This window comes from Geotrypetes seraphini, chromosome 8, assembly GCF_902459505.1.
Source record: "Geotrypetes seraphini chromosome 8, aGeoSer1.1, whole genome shotgun sequence".
NCBI lineage: Eukaryota > Metazoa > Chordata > Amphibia > Gymnophiona > Dermophiidae > Geotrypetes > Geotrypetes seraphini.
In genome coordinates this window covers 85830870-85851143 of record NC_047091.1, presented here as the reverse complement: position 1 = coordinate 85851143, position 20274 = coordinate 85830870, and the positions used below count along the sequence as shown (strand labels likewise).

General features: G+C 47.1%; 1 protein-coding gene across 2 annotated transcripts in view; it reads right to left on the bottom strand.

Moving 5' to 3' along the window:
- Positions 1-6252: 6252 nt before the first annotated feature.
- The window catches only part of LONP1 (lon peptidase 1, mitochondrial), a 177881-nt gene continuing 163859 nt past the window's right edge, over positions 6253-20274 (bottom strand). The window contains exons 16-18 of one of the 2 annotated variants that reach the window (XM_033954649.1): positions 9858-10066; positions 8574-8738; positions 6253-6752 (exon numbers count right to left, since the gene is read on the bottom strand). In XM_033954649.1, the coding sequence (XP_033810540.1) occupies positions 6603-6752; positions 8574-8738; positions 9858-10066 (524 nt within the window). In that variant the 3' untranslated portion in view covers positions 6253-6602. The remainder of the gene's footprint in view (positions 6753-8573; positions 8739-9857; positions 10067-20274) is intronic. The other variant, XM_033954650.1, reaches the window with a different exon arrangement.

The following is a 20274-nucleotide window of genomic DNA, read 5'->3' as shown; positions in this document are numbered from 1 at the left end:
GTACACTTTTAGCACTGTCCTTACTGGGCTCTATGGATGATGTCACCCACATGTGAGAATATGCTGTCAGCTTGTCCTAGGATAAAGACTTATACAAGTATAATTTTCTTTTATTAAGCAGATTAAACAATTACAAATTATAGATACTATTTTCTTACCTATCTATAACGTGTCTTTTGCTTGCACAATATAACATGTCTGCTTTTTGCACAGGACAGTTATTTGCTTAGCTTAATTGAAAATTTCCAGCCTGCACATTTCTCATGTTTCTGCAAGATCTGCTCGCCCTTGTGGTTTCTTTGTTCTATAGTTTGAATATTCATTGTTTCCCTTACAATGTTAGCTTGTTTTCATACCTGTAGTTGGCTATGATATTTTTCTTTTAATTTGTGCTTCGATACATCTTATAACACACATATCAGGGCTTAATTCTTCTCTCACCCTTTCCTGATATCACATCATGATCATTGTCACATCCTCAGAAGAAAGGTAACTTCTGAGAGAATCAGGGTACATAGCATCAGTATATGTTTTGGAAAGCTCATATTTAAGTTGGGGGAAAAAAAAAACCCCAACAACAAAAAAACAGGTGTTTAATTTATTCTGGCACTTCTGGTTTCCTTTGGACTTACGCACAAAGAAGCTGCAATTACTGATATACTCACTCCTATTTGCTGCAAATTTTCTACTTTAGTGAAAGATAAAATGTTTACAGCTAGAAGACTGGAGATTTTGGAAAATTTGCAGTATTATCTTAATTTAGAAATTTTCCAGGCACCTTATCTTGTCACCAAGGGATACTTTAAAGAAATACACTGAAGAGATTTTGTATATACCCAGAGAAGAATTACCCTCTTTATCAAAAGCTTAGTATGTTACACCTGCATCTAAAAACATTTTTCAGGAGAAAGGACATGCGTCTAAGGTTGGAGATGATTTCACTCAAGATATACTTATAGTTCAGAGCTGACTGGGCTCCTGGAATGTTCTGATTCAGAACTAATTAGATTGGCCAATTCTCATGGTTATCTTTGTGTTCTACAATTCTTCTTCATATTTAAAAATGAATATATGGTATATAAGATCAAGAAAACCTAGATCTTATCAAGTCTACTCAAGCGAGAAGAATGAGATTTTTAAATATTTAAAGGGTCCACTCACTAGAAGCCATTATTCAACTCTAACAGCCTTGTAAATGTGAGGTTGATTCAGATCAACTGCTGTTCTTAATAGAGGTAAAACAACCAGAATTACCATTTTAATTTAAGCTGGCTGAACAAAGGGTTATCCTGTTTTCCGTTAAGTGCTTATTATAAGGTTTGGAATTATTTTCTCCCTCAGTATACAACAGAATCTCAGTTAACCAGCACTCAACCAACCAGCAAAAAAAAAAAAATTGTCTCCCGTGCTCCTGACCCAACAATTCCTCCAGCGGGGGGAGGAAGAGACATAGATGCTGGACCTGCAGGGTGAAGGGGAGGGGAGATAGATGGATGTTGGATCCATAAATGTGTAGAGGAGATAAAGTGACCCAGACCAGAGGGTGGGTAGGAAGGCCTATTTTTAATAGTAATTCTCAAGCAACCAGAAACTACATTTATCTAGCATCTACCAACCCCCATGGGTGCGTTAACTGAGAGCCTACTGTATTTCCAACATTTCTTTTTTTTATATGTTGCTGTGTAGCTTCAAGGGACAGTTCTGTTGATTTTCCCAAATATTTGTGGACTAAATAGCACATACAGTATTATTTCAGATGACTTTCTTATTTTGTTAAAATGTTACTCTTTCTAAGGCATTGTCCTGTAAACCTTCTGAAGCTGTGGCACACTAAATTTAATTCCACGGTTGGAAAGCATCTGAAAATTGAGTGGACGTTGACACGACACACGTGTGACATCATCACGTAGACATCTGCACATGTGCAGAACCTGCTATTACTATGTCAGTGGTGGGGTGGGGGTAGGGGGCGCTGGAAGAGGAGAGGCACGGAAAGGAGGAAAGGCGCTGGCGCCAACTGCCTACAGAACGTGCCTCGCCATGAGACGCACATCCTGTAAGCAGTCAGATAGCACAGGTGCCTCTCCTCCTTGCCGGAGTTTCGCGGCACACAATTTGCAATACACTGCTCTCAGGTGTACTACATAGCATAGCATAGCATAGTAACATAGCAGATGACGGCAGATAAAGACCCGAATGGTCCATCCAGTCTGCCCAATCTGATTCAATTTAAATTATTTTTATTTTTTTTCTTCTTAGCTATTTCTGGGCGAGAATCCAAAGCTTTACCCGGTACTGTGCTTGGGTTCCAACTGCCGAAATCTCTGTTAAGACTTACTCCAGCCCATCTACACCCTCCCAGCCATTGAAGCCCTCCCCTGCCCATCCTCCTCCAAACGGCCATGCACAGACACAGACCGTACAAGTCTGCCCAGTAACTGGCCTAGTTCAATCTTTAATATTATTTTCTGATTCTAAATCTTCTGTGTTCATCCCACGCTTCTTTGAACTCAGTCAGTTTTACTCTCCACCACCTCTCTCGGGAGCGCATTCCAGGCATCCACCACCCTCTCCGTAAAGTAGAATTTCCTAACATTGCCCCTGAATCTACCACCCCTCAACCTCAAATTATGTCCTCTGGTTTTACCATTTTCCTTTCTCTGGAAAAGATTTTGTTCTACGTTAATACCCTTTAAGTATTTGAACGTCTGAATCATATCTCCCCTGTCTCTCCTTTCCTCTAGGGTATACATATTCAGGGCTTCCAGTCTCTCCTCATATGTCTTCTGGCGCAAGCCTCCTATCATTTTCGTCGCCCTCCTCTGGACCGCCTCAAGTCTTCTTACGTCTTTAGCCAGATACGGTCTCCAAAACTGAACACAATACTCCAAGTGGGGCCTCACTGTGCTGTCAAGTAGTTTAATTGTATATTATTTGATAAATGTTAATAAATAAAAAAGAAAAAAAGTTAAGTTAGTTAACTGTGCATATACTTTTTAGGAAAATATAAGAGTTCTGCCTATTTTGTCAAATCAAAATACGGGAAGAAATAGATTTACACAACACTACATTTTTTGACGTGACTAACATCTTAAATTGATGGCTGCTTTTTTTGTCTGTTTAACGCTGAAACGAAGTAAGAATTCCTGCATGAAGATATTTCATATGACAGGTACCTTCTCTCTATATTTGCTGATAATGCTAAAATAATTTACCATGCTTTGAATGATTAGTATTTACAATGTTTTTATGGTTTATTTTATTTTGTCAGAGTGGGCATTTTGAATGAGACGCATCACCCCACTTGTTCAATGTGAAGGAGACAGAGGCGACATGATCGAAACATTCAAGATAATGAAGGGCTCCCTCTGTATTTGCGGTTTCAGCATTCACAGTTTCGATTATTCACGGTTTTTAGCTTGCTGGCTCCTCCCCCAAAATTACATCAGCTTGCATAGAGAAATCGCTGATTCCAAGCATTTACAGAGAAAATCACCAATTCCCAGCACTTTCTTCACCATGTTTTGCCTCTCCTTCAGGAACAGGCCAGGTCTCCCACCATGTAATTCGTGGTTTCACCATATTCATGATGGTTTTTAGTAGAAAATAGCAAATAGCATATGAAAAAGTTATTTGTGTTTGTTCTGTATTTGCGGTTCTGTTAATCCCCTATCACAGCGAATACGGAGGGAGAAGTGTAGACTTAGTAGATAGAGACAGGTTGTTCACCCTCTCCAAGGTAAAGAGAATAAGAGGGCACTCTCTAAAGTTAAAAGGGGATAAATCCCATACAAACGTAAGGAAGTTCTTCTTCACTCAGAGTGGTGGAAAACTGGAACGCTCTTCTGGAGGCTGTTATAGGGGAAAACACCATCCAGGGATTCAAGACAAAGTTAGACAAGTTCCTGCTGAACTGCAACGTACACAGGTAAGGCTAGTCTGTTAGGGCAATGGTCTTTGACCTAAGGGCCACTGCGGGAGCGGACTGTTGGGCACGATGGACTATTGGTCTGACCTAGCAGTGGCAATTCTTATGTCCTTAATGAAAAGAACTTTACTCTAACTGAGGGTTCGTTGAAAAAGGCAACTAAATATGGTGCGTGTAAGGACTCTTAAAAATGCCTCAAGTTAAGTAAAAAAAAAATTTCAACACTATTTGCACAAGTTGTTTTATCACAGTGGAGTTACTACTTTATAAATACTCGCTTGCAATTTTTACATATAGTGGGGTTCACTATAGGGACTTCGGTCCTTGGCATTATTACACAATTCTGAACATATTTTACAAATTTCAAAGTGTGTCTTATCTCATTATAGGGATCATTTCATTTCATGTCAATATATATTTTCCTATGTGTGCCAGAGAAACAGGGGTCTTATTCTGATTACCTGTTTGAAGTCACACCTGTCCATGACTGCAGACCACAACCAGTTCCTGAGCATTGACTGACACGTAGTTCTGTTCAAGTGCCCCTAGCATTCATCTCTTCTATGTCCTTTGGAGTGAAAGTCAGGTGCCACATATCTGGGTGAGCAGCTTAGAAGCTGGAGTTCACTTTGTACAGAATACAGGGTGAGCTCTGACACTTTTTCAATGTACACTTGAGCTGTATCCAGAGGAAACAATGTTATATTTAAGATTCCTACTAGAGAATGGCATGGTGAAAAAAAATCTGTCCCCTTCACCGCCACCCCTTTCACCGCCCCGTCACCGTCCCTGCAGCATCCATATAAGCCTCAGTACTGCAATATTTAGCTTATTCCTTCCTTATAAATCAAAGTTCTGGCTGCTGAACTAGAGAAAGAGATGTTCAGCTGGCAGGGCTTTGTTTATAAATTTTTATCAACACAACTAATATACTATTTTATCCTAAAGCAAAAAAAAAAAAAAAAAAAGAAATATAATTTTTTTTTCTACCTTTGTTGTCTGGTTTCTGCTTTCCTCATCTTCTCATTCAATTCCTTCCATCCACTGTGTCTTCTCTCTGCGTCTTCCATTTGCTCTGTTACTGTGCCTCTCCCTTCACCACCCCCCCAATTGGTCTGACACCCATCTTCTTCCCTCCGCTCCCTCATAGTCTGGCATCTGTCTTCCCTTCCAGTGTCTTCTTCCCACTCTGTCTTCCACATTTCCCTTCAGGGTCTGTTCCTCTCCACCCTCCTTCATTGTCTGTTCTATTCCTTTCCACCATCACCCTTCCCTCCCTCCTTCACCATCTGTTCCTTTCTACCACCCTTCAGCTCCTCTCTTGCAGCCTATCTACCTCCCTCCCTCTTACTTTCGTGGCATGTTACAATGTAATTTGTGCAAGCCGCTGGAGCCTGCGAGCTTGGTCCCCAAACAATCTCGCTTCTGTGTTCCTATTTTCCCCATTTCTAATATCTCCCCTATGTATCTGGCATTGCCCCCCCCCCTGTGTCCATATACCATCCCCATGGCATGTATGTCCCCTTTATGTCTCTGTCCCTAAGCCCCCATGCACATAATTTCCCCTGTGTTTCTGTTACCTTCCTGTGTCCAGATTTCCCGTCTTCCTCTTCCACACCAATGTGTCTCTTCTCTGCAACCCCATCTAGCTTCTTTCCCTCTCCCCCCCCCCCCCTGCTTCCAGCATCTGGCTCACCTGCCCTTTCTTTCCTGCTGTGGGTTTCTTTCTCTCCCTCTTCATCCCCTTGGCCCAGAATATCTTTCCCTCCCACTCCCTCCTTCCTAGTGTGAGCCGGGAACACGCGCAATCGCGCGGTCCAACAGCCCCCTCCCACCCAATTACAGCGTTCAGTCAACTCCCTCCCTCCACCTCACCTTAGATGCTGAGTTTGCTGGCTTTCTTTTTTGTCCAGCAGCACGCGCGGCTGCTCTGTTGTTCAATCTTCTCCTCTGACGCAACTGGAAACAGGAAGTTGCAGCAGAGGAGAAGATTGAATAACTTGAGCAGCCACGCGGCTGGGCAAAAAAGAAAGCCGGCAAACTCTGCATCTAAGGTGAGGTGGAAGGAGGGAGATGGCGGAACGCTACAATCGGGCAGGTGGGGGCTGCTGGACCGCACAATCCTTCATTGCCTCACTGCTGAGACAAGTCCATTCACCGCTCCACGGGGCAGTGAATGGCCTTGTCCCCGCCCCATAGCGACCATTATTTTTTCTTTCCCCGTTTCAGCGGGTTACCCGTGACTACTTGCGGCTAGCCGCGGGTAACAATCGCCGTGTCATTCTCTAATTCCTACCTGTTAAAAGGTAATGCAGAAGTGAGAATTGACTAGCTTATAAAATGTTTATTTAAGGTGACTCATTAAAATTGCAATATTTCTTTGTCATATAATATTCTAATTATGACACTTCATAATTCCAAGGTCACATGAAAAGTTCACAATTTTGCAAATACTTATTTGAAACAGGTTAAAAAGTTCATTTTTGAATAGAATTCTAAATTAAGGCAATGCCATATATAGAGGTAAAGAGTGAAAATGTTAGAGTTGGCTGAACTATGGTTGCTTCCCTGCACAGGCTGCACAGCAGCAATAAGCAAGGATGTGTCCTGGATGCAGTGTGATCTTTCACCATGGATAATGGAGATCAAAGACACTCTGACCTAGGTAATATGGTCATTGTATAGCAAACACTATGTCATAAATGTCATTGTAGTGCTCCACAAAGTGTACTTCCAGTCCTTCTGTGATAAACTCTGCCAGGTCACAGTAATCCTTCTTGTTCTCTGCAGGAAGGATGAGGCAGGTGACACCAGCTCTTTTGGCCTGTAGGATTAAAAATAATAATAATAAAAAAAAATATATATATATATATATATATATTGCACTAGTCTTATAGCCCGTTACATTAACGGGTGCTAGAATATATGTGTGTGTCTCTCTCTTTATTTCTTTCTCTCTCTCTCTCCTTAGCCGCTTTCTTTCTTTCTTTTCCTTGGCTGTCCATCACCACCTCTTGCCTGCTCCCCCTGTCCATTCTCTCTTCCTTTTACCTCCCCTGTGTCCACCACCACCCCTTCACAGCTCTCCTTATGCAGCAGCAGCCCTTCTCCCTTTGTTTTACCTCCCCCCTGTCCAGCAGCACCTTCCTTCTCCCCCTGTCCAGCAGTAGGCGTCCCTTCCTTTTTCTCCCCCCCTCCTCCTTCTTATTCCTATGATACATTTACCTTGCTCTGCCCCTGATCAGAGGCTCCCGACAGCCGCCCAGTTGTACCCATTGGAAAAGTTCCCTCTGCGGCATCCCGCACCCCTCCTGACGCAACTCCCGCTGTCTTTCTTTCTATCTGTCTCTGTCCCTGGCCCCCTTTGTCTGTTTGTCTTTCTGTATATCTCCCTGCCCCTGTGTCTTTCTTCTTTTCTTTCTGTATCCCTTCCTCCCTCTGTCTGTCCGAAGCAGCATTCCCTCCCCCTCCATTTCCCTCCCCCCACACCAGTTCCCTGTGCACCTGCCCCTGTGTCTTTCTTCTTTTCTTTCTGTCTCCCTTCCTCCCTCTGTCTGTCTGTGCAAAGCAGCATTCCCTCCCCCTTCCATTTCCCTCCCCCCACATCAGTTCCCTGTGCAGCAGCATTAGCGTTTCCTCTACCCCCTTTCCCTTCCCACAGTCGCGACTACAAACGCGGGCCCGAGTCCCCCCACTTCCCTTCCCACGGGCCCGACTACACATGGCGATTCAAGCAGCGTGTGCAGCAGTCTTCACACGCTGCTTCGGGTCCTTCTACTGCCCTGATTTACTATGGCACGTCCGGAGCAAATCAGGGCAGTAGAAGGGCTCGAAGCAGCGTGTGAAGACTGCTGCACACGCTGATTAAATCGCCAGTTGGGCCCGCGGTAAGGGAAGAGGGGGGGCGGCAAATGACTCGGGTCCCGGGCAGCGGAAAGTTGCTGGGCTCCTCGGTGGGGGCGCTAAGTGGCCGCGATTCCTCTCCTCCCAGACCCCCCCCCCCCCGGAGGAATGGAGATCGGCGGCTACAGCTGCTGGCTTCGGTGTCTTCTATCCACTGCGGCCAACCCTAGCGGAAACAGGAAGTAGTCAGAGAGGGCGGGCCGCAGTGGACAGAAGACAGCAAAGCCAGCGTAGTGCGGTGCAGCGCTTTTCTCTTCATTTAAAAGCGGGTGAGCCGGCGAGAAGGAGGAGGTGGTGGTTTTGGCAGTGAGTGAGGGCAGGAGGGGGCAGTGAGTGAGGGGGGGGAGTCGCGGCTGTGCTGTGCTTTCCCGATCTGTCCGCCGCATACGCACTCTGGCCACGGACCTAAGGATCACAGATCACGCAGGTCTGAGTGTGCATGCGTGGCTAGCATTTTATTATATAGGAATAATAGGATGACCCTAATTCTAATGGTATTCCTTGTATAAGTTAAGATGGCTCTTGCCAATCCTTGGCCAGACCACATGCAAGTAAAATGGGCTGTTCAGTGTTTTACTTTCTCTTTCCTTCTCTCCTGTGAACAGTGAAAAGGTTTTCAGGGCTCAGGCCACCAGGCTTCACCCTTGGGTTAGGATTGCCAAAGCCCACCAAAAGAGGCCAGATCTTCAAACACATACACACTCCCTCTCATTAAATAAGGAAAACTGACAAAAAAACATACAGCAATGGTTTTTTCCTTGATGCCACCAACAGGTAAAATCTTTCCGGTTAAGGATACCTCTCCAGTCATAGCTACATTCTGTCGGGTTGGCTGACCCATGGCCAGAGACAGCAAGGCTGTGACTATAGTACAACCTGCACTGGGTCCATCTTTTGGGGTTGCTCCCTGGACAAATAGAAAAACAAACAAACATAGATGGATCATTAAAAGCATTACATATTACCATTGGTAGAATTTAATTGAATGGTTATGCAATCAACCCGATCACATAATGGTTTTATCCAACGCTGATTTATATTTTGTTTTGGGCCTGGCAGCTTCTTTCTATTCTTATAGGCTTATACGCACTCAGAACTTGCTTGGGGTGGGGAGGAGGGAGGGCAGAAGCACCATATGGCTCAAATTGCAACTAACTCAGAAATGGGATGGGGAGATAAGACCCATCATATTTAGCCTCTCACTTTTCTCTTGTTATAATATAGCCATTATGGCGAGAGACCTCAAAGGCTACAGGTTCTAGTTATATGTTTCTCTGAATACAATTCATACATAGGCATTAGAGGATGGCTGAAACAGGGGTCTCATAAAGCTGCTATTTTGATTGAAGAAGTAGCAGGGCAAGAACAACTGGGGGATCACACTTACCCGGAAGAGATCACTAGACTTTCAGGGCTTTTAAGCATAGGCCCAGGACCCTAGGGTGGCAGATTGATCATGGGAGGGTGGGGGTGAAGAGGGAGGGGGCAGAGTTTTGGTTTCAGGCTAGTTTAGGTGACAAATCTGAAGTCAAAATTCGAGTAGTCTCTAATAGGCATTATTGGTTGACTACCTTACCTTTGCTTGAGAGGGGGGGGGTAAGGGAGCACTATGAATACTGCCTCTGAAGCTTTCTCTGTTCTGGCAAGCCCAAAGAGAAGCTGCCAATCAAGAACTTAAACTCAGATCTCTTGCACAGCCCACCACTATGCTATAGTCATGTAGGCTTAGAGAAATCCACTGCTTATTCCTAGGATAAGCAGTCTCCTTGGGATACTTGTGATCTAGGTTGGCCACTGCTGGAAACAAGATACTGGGCTTGATGGATCTTCGATCTGTCCAAGTATGGCAACTCTTATGTTCTTATGACCCTGTGGCTGTGTGCCATAATGCAGAAAATTTAAAATAGTTAAGGGGGGGGGGGGATAGTACTGGGAGAACACTAGTCAAGATACAGATCTACAGTCCTTACTATAATCTATAGCAAGACAGCTGCTCTCACAATATATATATTATGCTGAACCTTACCTCCGGCACATGTAAGTGAATGTGTGAAGTGATCAAGAAGTCATTGCTAGGGTCTTTTTTCATAAGGAGAGCTCGAGCAAATGTGTACGCGATCTTGGCACTTTCTTTCATCACATCGCCAAGCTGACCAGTAACTTCCAGGGACCCTTCCTTGTTCTCCTTATCATGAGGGCGACGCAACGAGGTCTCAATGAACAATGTGGAACCACCTGAGGGGAGAAACCAGTATGACATTGATATAAGGTCCCTTCAAAAATTAATGTGATCCACACAAAATAACACCTCAAGGTGGCACGCTATTGTTAAAGAGTAGTAACAATAGTGATTTTTACAACGAGACCAAGGATCTCAAGCGTCTGCGGTTAGCCCTTTAGAGGTAATCATAAAGAGTAACCAACAAGCAGATTATCATCGGTCCCATTCGTCTCTTTTAGGGTTTCCGTAAATGATTAATTGCACAATATATTAAGTGCCCTATATTAATTCAGTTTCCTTATCAGCAAATACTTAATTAAAACAGTACTTAGCTTGGGTCTGCTTGTTGGTTACTCTTTATGATTAGCTCTAAAGGGCTAACCGCAGAAGCTTGAGATCCCCGGTCTCGTTGTAAAAATCACTATTGTTACTACTCTTTAACAATAGCGTGTCACCTTGAGGTGTTATTTTGTATTGATATAAGGTCACATAACATGCAAGTACAACCATAAATGTTAATGTAAATAATCACGTGTCATATTTCATATACTACACATTTTAGTTGAGGCCATGTTCTGGTTTTTATGATATCTCCTTCCTCAAAATTACTCTTCAGTTCTCCATGCCATATTTAGGGCAATTTTACAATAGGAACATAAGAACAGCCATTTCTGGGTCAGACCAATGGTCCATCTAGCCCTGTATCCTGTTTTCACAGTGGCTAAGCCAGGTCACAAGTACCTGGCTAAAACTCAAATAGTAGCAAAATTCCATGCTACCGATCCCAGGGCAAGCAGTGGCTTCTCGTATATCTGTCACAGCAGACTATGGACTTTTCCTCCAGCTACCAGAGCTTAACTTTTCACTGAGTGAAAAAATATTTCCTCATATCGGTTTTAAAAATATTTCCCTGTAACTTCATCAAGTGTTCCCTAATCTTTGCAATTTCTGATAGAGTAAAAAATCGATTTACTTGTACCTGTTCTATGCCACTCAGGATTTTGTAGATTTCAATCATATCTCCCCTCAGCTGTTTCTTTTCCAAGCTGAAGAACCCTAACTTCTTTAGTTTTTCCTCAATCGAGAGGAGTTCCACCCCCTTTATCATCTTGCTCGCTCTTCTTTGAACCTTTTCTAATTCTGCTATATGTTTTTGAGATATAGCGATCAGAACTGAACATAATACTCAAGGTGAGGTCACACTATGGAGCAATACAGAGGCATTATAACATTCTTAGTCTTGTTTACCATTGTTTTCTAATAATTCCTAGTATCTTGTTTGCTTTTTTGGCTGCCGCCACACTTTGGACAGAAGATTTCTATGATGACAGAGTATGAGCTCACCGGGACATATAGATCTTTTACTTGGGCGCTGGTACTCAAGCATTTTTCCCTATCTAATGTACCCGGGGCAATGGGGGATTAAATGACTTGCCCAGGGTCACAAGCAGCAGTGTGGGATTTGAGTCCACAACCTCAGGGTGCTGAGGCTGCAGCTCTAACCACTACGCCACACATCTCTCAATAATCTCTTAACCATCAAACCAACATGTTTGTAAAATATGGTTTTGATTACCTGCCATAGGTGTACTTGTGCAGAAAAGGAGGAATCCATATAAAATTCCTAGATATCGTAATTCTTTTAGAATTGGTTATTTCGATGCTATCAATTGATAAATATTTTGGGAAAACACAGTCATGTCATAGTCGTTCTAACTGGGACAAAAAACGGAGTCATCAGCATATAACTGGTAATTTACCCCTAGACAGGCAAGCTTCTTGAGTGCAGATCCTCACAATATTCCTGATCATTATTTTAGCCATGATGAATGCACAGACCCCTGATAAAACTCTAAATCTCAGAATTTATTTAATTCTTTTAGATTCATACCACAACAATATTAGGTCTGCAATCCCAATTAATTGATTAGTCATCAGTTGGTGTTTGACAATATTAAAAGCTGCTGTGATGTTGAGGGTAATGTGCGGTGGCGGCGAAAAGGGCGAACAGAATGCTAGGAATGATAAAGAAGGGGATCACAAACAGATTGGAGAAGGTTATCATGCTGCTTTACCGGGCTATGGTGCGCCCTCATCTAGAGTACTGCGTCCAGCACTGGTCGCCATACATGAAGAAGGACATGATACTACTCGAAAGGGTCTAGAGAAGAGCAACTAAAATGGTTAAGGGGCTGGAGGTGTTGCCATACAGTGAGAGATTGGAGAAAATGGGCCTCTTTTCCCTTGAAAAGAGGAGACTTAGAGGGGACATGATCAAAACATTCAAAATACTGAAGGGAATAGACTTAGCAGATAAAGACAGATTGTTCACCCTCTCCAAGGTAGGGAGAACAAGAGGGCACTTTCTAAAGTTGAAACATTCCGTACAAATGTAAGGAAGTTCTTCTTCACCCAGAGAGTGGTAGAAAACTGGAATGCTCTTCCAGAGGCTGTTATAGGGGAAAACACCCTCCAGGGATTCAAGACAAAGTTGGACAAGTTCCTGCTAAACTGGAACATACGCAGGTGAGGCTGGACTCATTTAGAGCACTGGTCTTTGACCTGGGGGCTGCCACGTGTGCGGACTGCTGGGCAAAATGGACCACTGGTTTGACCCAGCAATGGCAATTCTTATGTTCTTATGTAATTATAAAATAACTAAAAAGCAATGTTACTTACCGTAACAGTTGTTATCCAGGGACAGCAGGCAGCTATTCTCACTAGTGGGTGATGTCATCAGACAGAGCCCCGGTACAGACGTCTCACAAGCACGTGTTGCTTGTAGAAACTTAAAAGTTTCTAGATGCCCGCACCGCGCATGCGCCGGTGTCTTCCCGCCCGGAGATCCGGGCGTGTCTCCTCAGTTCAGGTAGCTAGCCTGAGAAGCCAACCCAGGGGAGGTGGGTGGGACGTGAGAATAGCTGCCTGCTGTCCCTGGATAACAACTGTTACGGTAAGTAACATTGCTTTATCCCAGGACAAGCAGGCAGGTATTCTCACTAGTGGGTGACCTCCAAGCTAACCTCAGTGGGATGGAGGGGGAGTTGGCGACTTAAGAGAATAAATTTTTCAATACTGTTTGGCCAAACTGTCCATCCCGTCTGGAGAGAGTATCCAGACAATAATGTGAGGTGAATGTGTGAACCGAGGACCAGGTGGCAGCCTTACAAATCTCCTCGATTGGTGTTGATCTGAGGAATGCTACTGAGGCTGCCATTGCTCTGACCTTATGGGCTGTGACCTTACAAGGAAGTGATAATCCAGCCTGGGCATAGCAGAAAGAGATACAAGCCGCCATCCAATTAGAGATGGTGCGCTTTGATACGGGTCTTCCCAACTTATTAGGATCGAAGGAGACAAAAAGTTGAGGAGTGGTTCTGTGTGGCTTGGTGCGATCCAGGTAGAAAGCCAAAGCACGTTTACAGTCTAGAGTGTGAAGGGCCGATTCTCCGTGGTGAGAATGGGGCTTAGGGAAGAATACTGGAAGTACAATGGATTGGTTGAGATGAAATTCGGAGACCACCTTAGGCAGGAATTTCGGGTGAGTGCGGAGGACCACCTTGTCATGATGGAATACTGTGAATGGTGGATCCGCCATCAATGCCTGGAGTTCGCTGACTCTGCGAGCGGACGTAAGGGCTACAAGAAAAAGCACTTTCCAGGTGAGATACTTAAGAGGGGCCCTGTTGAGTGGTTCAAACGGGGGCTTCATGAGACGGGAAAGGACTACATTGAGGTCCCAAACTACTGGGGGTGGTTTGAGAGGAGGGTTAACATGGAAGAGTCCTTTCATAAATCTGGCGACCACCGGATGGGCCGAGAGGGGTTTCCCTTGTAGGGGCTGGTGGAACGCCGCAATAGCGCTCAGGTGGACTCGTATGGATGTAGACTTGAGCCCAGATTGAGATAGGTGTAGGAGATAGTCCAGCACGGAGGATAAGGAAGCTCGCTGAGGTTCCTTTGATTTAGAAACACACCATGAGGAGAATCTAGTCCATTTCTGGGAGTAGCATTGTCGAGTGGCGGGCTTCCTGGAAGCCTCCAAGACCTCCCTCACTTCTTGTGAGAATTGGTGAGGGGTTACGTTGAGAGGAACCAAGCTGTCAGGTGGAGAGACTGCAGGTTGGGATGAAGCAGTGATCCTTGATGTTGAGTAAGTAGTGAAGGAAACACTGGAAGTGGTACTGGTTCCCTGCTGCTGAGTTGAAGTAGGAGGGAGAACCAAGGTTGTCTGGGCCACCGAGGAGCTATTAGAATCATGGTGGCCTGTTCGAGTTTCAGCTTGACCAGAGTCTTCTGGATCAGCGGGAATGGTGGGAACGCATATAGAAATCGTTTCCCCCAGTTCAGTAGAAAAGCATCTGCCTCGAGGCGATGAGGAGTGTAGATCCTGGAGCAAAACTGAGGCAGTTTGGAGTTGTGGGGAGCCGCAAAGAGGTCTATCTGAGGCGTCCCCCACTGTGTGAAGATTTGGTGAAGGGGGCTGGAATGGAGAGTCCATTCGTGCGGTTGTAGCAGACGACTTAGTTTGTCTGCTAAGACGTTGTTCTCCCCCTGAATGTAGACAGCTCTGAGGAAGGCGTTGTGGCGCACCGCCCAGTCCCAGACTCGTAGAGCTTCCTGGCAAAGGAGGGCCGAGCCCGTGCCTCCTTGCTTGTTGATATAATACATGGCGGCCTGATTGTCTGTGCGAATGAGGATCACCATGTCGTGAAGTAGGTGTTGGAAAGCTTGGAGCGCATTGAAGATGGCTCTGAGCTCCAGTAGATTGATTTGATGTAGTCTTTCCGCACTGGTCCAGAATCCTTGGGTGCGGAGACCATCCAGGTGGGCCCCCCATGCATAGTTCGACGAATCGGTTGTGAGAACTTTCTGATGGGGGGGAGAGTGCAACAGCAAACCTCTGGATAGATTCGAAGAGGTCATCCACCAAAGTAGAGACTGCCGAAGAGCAGGTGTGACTAAGATGTGTTTGGTTAGTGGATCGGACGTCTGATTCCACTGTGATGCCAGGGTCCACTGGGGGATCCTGAGATGGAGTCTGGCAAAGGGTGTCACATGTACTGTGGAGGCCATATGGCCCAGGAGCACCATCAGTTGTCTCGCCGGTAGGGTTTGGCGAGTAGACACCGACTGGCAGAGATGAAGAAGAGACTCCATGCGTTGCAGAGGCAGGAATGCTCGGAGTCGAGTGGTGTCCAGGACCGCTCCGATGAAGGGGAGGGACTGGGTGGGTTGTAGATGAGACTTGGAAAAGTTGATCTCGAAGCCCAAATTCTGGAGGAAGTAGGCTGTAGCCAAGACCGCCGAAGTGACCTCTGGGGCTGACGGGGCCTTGATGAGCCAGTCGTCGAGGTATGGGAACACCTGTAGACCCCTGTCCCGGAGTGCCGCGGCCACTACCACCAGGCACTTTGTGAAGACTCTGGGGGACGAAGAGAGGCCGAATGGTAGCACTCGATACTGTAGGTGCAGATTTCCCACCCGAAATCTGAGGAACTTTCGGGAGGCCGGGTGAATGGGGATGTGAGTGTAGGCCTCCTTGAGATCCAGGGAGCATAACCAGTCGTTCTGCTCGAGGAGGGGGTATAGAGAAGCCAAAGTCAACATGCGAAACTTCTCTTTGACCAGAAACTTGTTGAGGGCCCGAAGGTCTAAAATGGGTCGCAGGTCGCCCGTTTTCTTCGGGACGAGGAAGTACCAGGAGTAAAACCCTCGGTTCAATTGGTCTGACGGGACTGGCTCGACAGCCCGAAGCTGAAGTAAGGTTTGGACTTCCTGAAGAAGAAGGGCGGTCTGTGTCGAGCTTGAAGGATACTCTCTTGGAGGATGGTCCGGGGGGACCCGATGGAAGTGAAGAGAGTATCCTTCTCTTATGATGGTAAGGACCCATAGGTCCGTGGTTATGGCCTCCCATCGATGGTAAAAAAGATGGAGGCGGCCCCCTATGGGAGAGGCTGAGGGGTGCAGAACGGTGTCGGTTATGCTCCCAGGAGGGGAGTCAAAAGGGCTGGGGAGCCTTAGGTGCAGCCGGTGGCTGAGGTTTTTGCTGAGACTTCTGGGGAGGTTGTCTCTTCGCAGGTTGTCTCGCAGCAGGCGTTTGTCTGGGCATGTAACGCCGCTGGTAAATCAGGGGTGGCCTGGAAGGTCGAGACTGTTGAGGTTTGGGTTTGGGCCGCAGGATGGATTGAAAAGATTTTTCGTGATCCGACAGCTTCTTGGTAACAGTTTCGATAGACTCATCGAACAGGTCAGCTCCCGCACATGGTACGTTGGCGAGTCTGTCCTGGAGGTTGGGATCCATATCGATTGTACGGAGCCATGCCAGGCGACGCATGGCTACCGCGCTTGCGGCAGCACGTGCCGAGAGTTCGAATGCATCGAAGGAGGATTGCATCAGCTGGAGGCGTAATTGGGAGAGGGAGGCTACCACTTCCTCGAACTCGAATCGAGCTTGGGTGTCTATGAACGGAGTGAACTTGCGGAGCACCGGCAAGAAGAACTCCAGATAGGAAGAGAAAAAGAAATTGTAGTTCAGCACCCGTGACGCCATCATGGAGTTTTGATAGAATTTTCTACCAAATTTGTCCATCGTTCTCCCCTCTCGGCCCGGCGGTACAGAGGCGTAGACCTGAGAGGGATGAGAGCGTTTAAGAGAGGACTCGACCAGTAGGGATTGGTGGGAGAGTTGAGGGCCCTCAAACCCTTTATGGTGCACGATGCGGTATCGAGCATTGAGTTTGCTGGGAATCGCCGGTATGGAGTACGGTGTTTCGAAACACTGCATGAAGGTCTGATCCAGCAATTTATGCAGAGGGAGCCGAAGCGACTCCGTTGGAGGGTTAGGTAAATGCATGGTGTCCAGATACTCTTTGGAGTATCGGGAGCCCGTGTCAAGGGTCACATCCAGATCATCCGCCATTTGTCGGAGGAATGATGAGAAAGACAATTGATCCGCCAGCGTCGGTCTGTGAGACGGGCTGGAGGAGGAAGAGGCCTCCGGATCCATGGACATCGGGGAGTGGCAAGGAGAATCGGGTACGGGTGTCTCCTCGTACTCCGGTCCATCCGGAGGGGACACCTCTGATGAGGAGTATCCCATACGTTGCAGTTTTTTCTGCGGTGACACCTCCGAATGGCGTGAAGAGTGCCAAGATGAGTGTCTTGATCGGTGCCCGTCTCGGTGGCGGGACGGGGATCGGGATCGTCTGTGCATCGCATGGTCTCCCGAGGCCCCCAAGTGGTGGATAGGGCTGGAAGCGGTGGATCGCAACTGGGGTTGCGATGCGGATTCTTGCGATGCTACCCAAGTCTGGTAAGGAGTGCGGAAGAACTCTTCCTGACTATGCCCAGGGCTTTGAGTATCGATCGGAGGTCTGGTCCCATGTTGGCGCGGAGGCGTAATGGGCTCTAATGGCAGCATATCGGTAAGCGAGGCTTGCCGCATGGGCATCGCCGCCCTCCCCCGTTCGTCCTCGTCGGTTTTCGAGGTCGAACGGCGTGGAGGAGGGGGAGGGGGCGGACCGCCCCTTTGGACCGGTACCGGGAGGTCACCCTGTATGGCAGCGATGAGCCCGGGTCCGATGGTCTGCATGAGCTCAACGAATTGAGCTTCCAGCATGGACCGTAGCGAAGCCGATAAGGAGGGATCCGCACCGAAAGGGGGTCCTCCTGCACGGTCATCGCGCTCCTTCGAGGTCGAGTGCTTCTGCTTAGTAGCTTTCGGCACTTTGATGACCACTGGTGGTACTGTGGAAGGAAGAGGTACCTGAACCGAGGAGACCGGGGCAGGCACCGACGTCGAGCTCATGGATGTTGTCGGGATGAACGATGCCGGTTTCACCACACTCGATGCAGGAGGGGTCGATACCGGTTTCGCCCGAACCGGGGAGGTATCAGATGAAGTGGAGGCTGAAGGATCCTTAGCTGCGTCCATCTTGAACATCGATTCCCACAATAGGCAACGCCGTTTGAATGAGCGTGCCGTAAGGGTAGAGCAAGGCCTGCACGATTTCGGAATGTGGTCAGGACCCAAACACTGCAAACAGCGACGGTGAGGGTCCGTGAGTGAAATCGCGCGTTGGCACTTGCTGCACTTTTTAAACCCGGTGATTGGCCGGGACATAGGCCGGAAAATCTCCACCGCGAGGTCGAAGCCTGTGGGCCTGAGCCACGTGGCCGGCCCGTTCGACCCGCCGGAGGAAATAATCTTCTTTTTTTTTTTTTTTTAACTGAAAAAGAAATGTATTGTTAATTGTAATTAAAAGAAAGCGAAAACGCGGACAAGGAAGGCAAATTTAACTGAATTCAGCTAGCGCATGATGAAGTTGAACTTCTCAGCTCCGCGGAAAGAAAAGAACTGAGGAGACACGCCCGGATCTCCGGGCGGGAAGGCACCGGCGCATGCGCGGTGCGGGCATCTAGAAACTTTTAAGTTTCTACAAGCAACACGTGCTTGTGAGACGTCCGTACTGGGGCTCTGTCTGATGACATCACCCACTAGTGAGAATACCTGCCTGCTTGTCCTGGGATAAACATCTTTATCAAAGCCAGCTCTATTAGAATCAAGTACACTAAAGGATCTAATAAATCTTCCTTTATCAATACATAAACTGAGCATAGATCTTGGTTTCCATTTTCTGCTAGGAGTGTATATAACCAAACTTATTAATTGGTCTGGAGGGATGCTAAGGAAGGAGAAATTACGTCCTACCTGCTAATTTTCTTTCTTTTAGTCCCTCCAGACTGGCAGACAGATGGGTTTATGTTTCTCTACCAGCAGGTGGAGTCTGAGAACACACTGAATTCTATCAGAAGTACAAGTGGACTGTGCATAGGGCTACCAGACGTCCGGGAAAACTCAGACATGTCCTCATTTTAGAGGACTGTCTGAGTTCCCAGATGGACTTTCCAAAACTTGGCAGTTTGGGTTTTGGAAAGCCATGTCTGTTGGGTCTTCAACAAGCAAGCACAGATTATGTCACACACATCTGTGCATGCTGGAGGCCAGAAAAAAAAAAAACGAGATGAGGCTTTTGGGGAGCGGGACTGGAAGTAAAATGGGGTGTGGCTAGAGGAAGAATTGGGTGAGGCTGGAGGCGGAACAAGGCGGGGATGGGGGGGTTAAAACAGGGTGGGGCCATGTGTCCAGGTTTGCCCTTCATTATATATGACTAGTGTTTAAGCCCATTACATTTGTTACAGTAATGGGTGCTAGAATAGCCACAACCTATACCCTGAAGCCACTCATGCCCCGCCTGTACCATGGCTGGATTGTGCCTCCCACTAATCCCAGTCCCACCACCTCACCTTTCACCGTTTCCTTAGTCCTCTGTACCCTTTAGACCCTCATCACATCCTTTCCCTCTCTCACACCCTCTACCATTTCTCTCTGACCCTGTTTCACGCCTTTTGCCATCTTTTCCCTTCAGGTCCCCTTTGTCCTTCCCCAAGGCCACATGTCTTTCTTCTGCAGCAGCAGCATTTCCCTCCCCCCACTTCCCTGTGCAGCAACTACAGCAGCATTCCCTCCCCCTTTATTTCCCTGTGCAGTAGCATTTCCCTCCCTCCACCCCACTTCCCTGTGCAGCAGCACTTCCCTCCCCCCACTTCCCTGTGCAGCAGCAATTCCCTCCCCCTCCATTTTTATGTACAGCATTTCCCTCCCCACTCCACTTCCCTGTGCAGCAGCAACAACATTTCCCTCCCCCCACTTCCCTTTAGAACAGCAGACACAGCAGCATTCCCTCCCTGTCCATTTCCCTCCCCCCACACCACTTCCCTGTGCAGCAACAGCAGCAGTATTTCCCTCCCTCTGCACTTCTCTGTGCAGCAGCATTTCACTTCCCCTCCACGTCACTGTGCAGCAGCAGCATTTCCCCCTATCCCCCTTTCCCTTCTCACGGTCCTGACAAACCTCCCGACTCCAGCAGCAGCCGCAGCACTCTAAACACGCTGCTTCGCGGCCTTCTACTGCCCTGATTTACTCTGGCACGTCCCTGATGACATCAGAGACACGGCAGAGCAAATCAGAGCAGTAGAAGGCCGCGAAGCAGCGTATTTAGAGTGCTGCGGCCGCTGCTGGAGTTGGGAGGTTTGTCGGGACCGCGGGAAGGTAAGGGAGGGAGTTCAGCAAGGGACTACGGGATCCGTCCACACTGCAGGAAGGGAGAGTCGGATGGGAGGGTCAGACCATGGTGGGAGGGTCGGAAGGGTTCGTTGG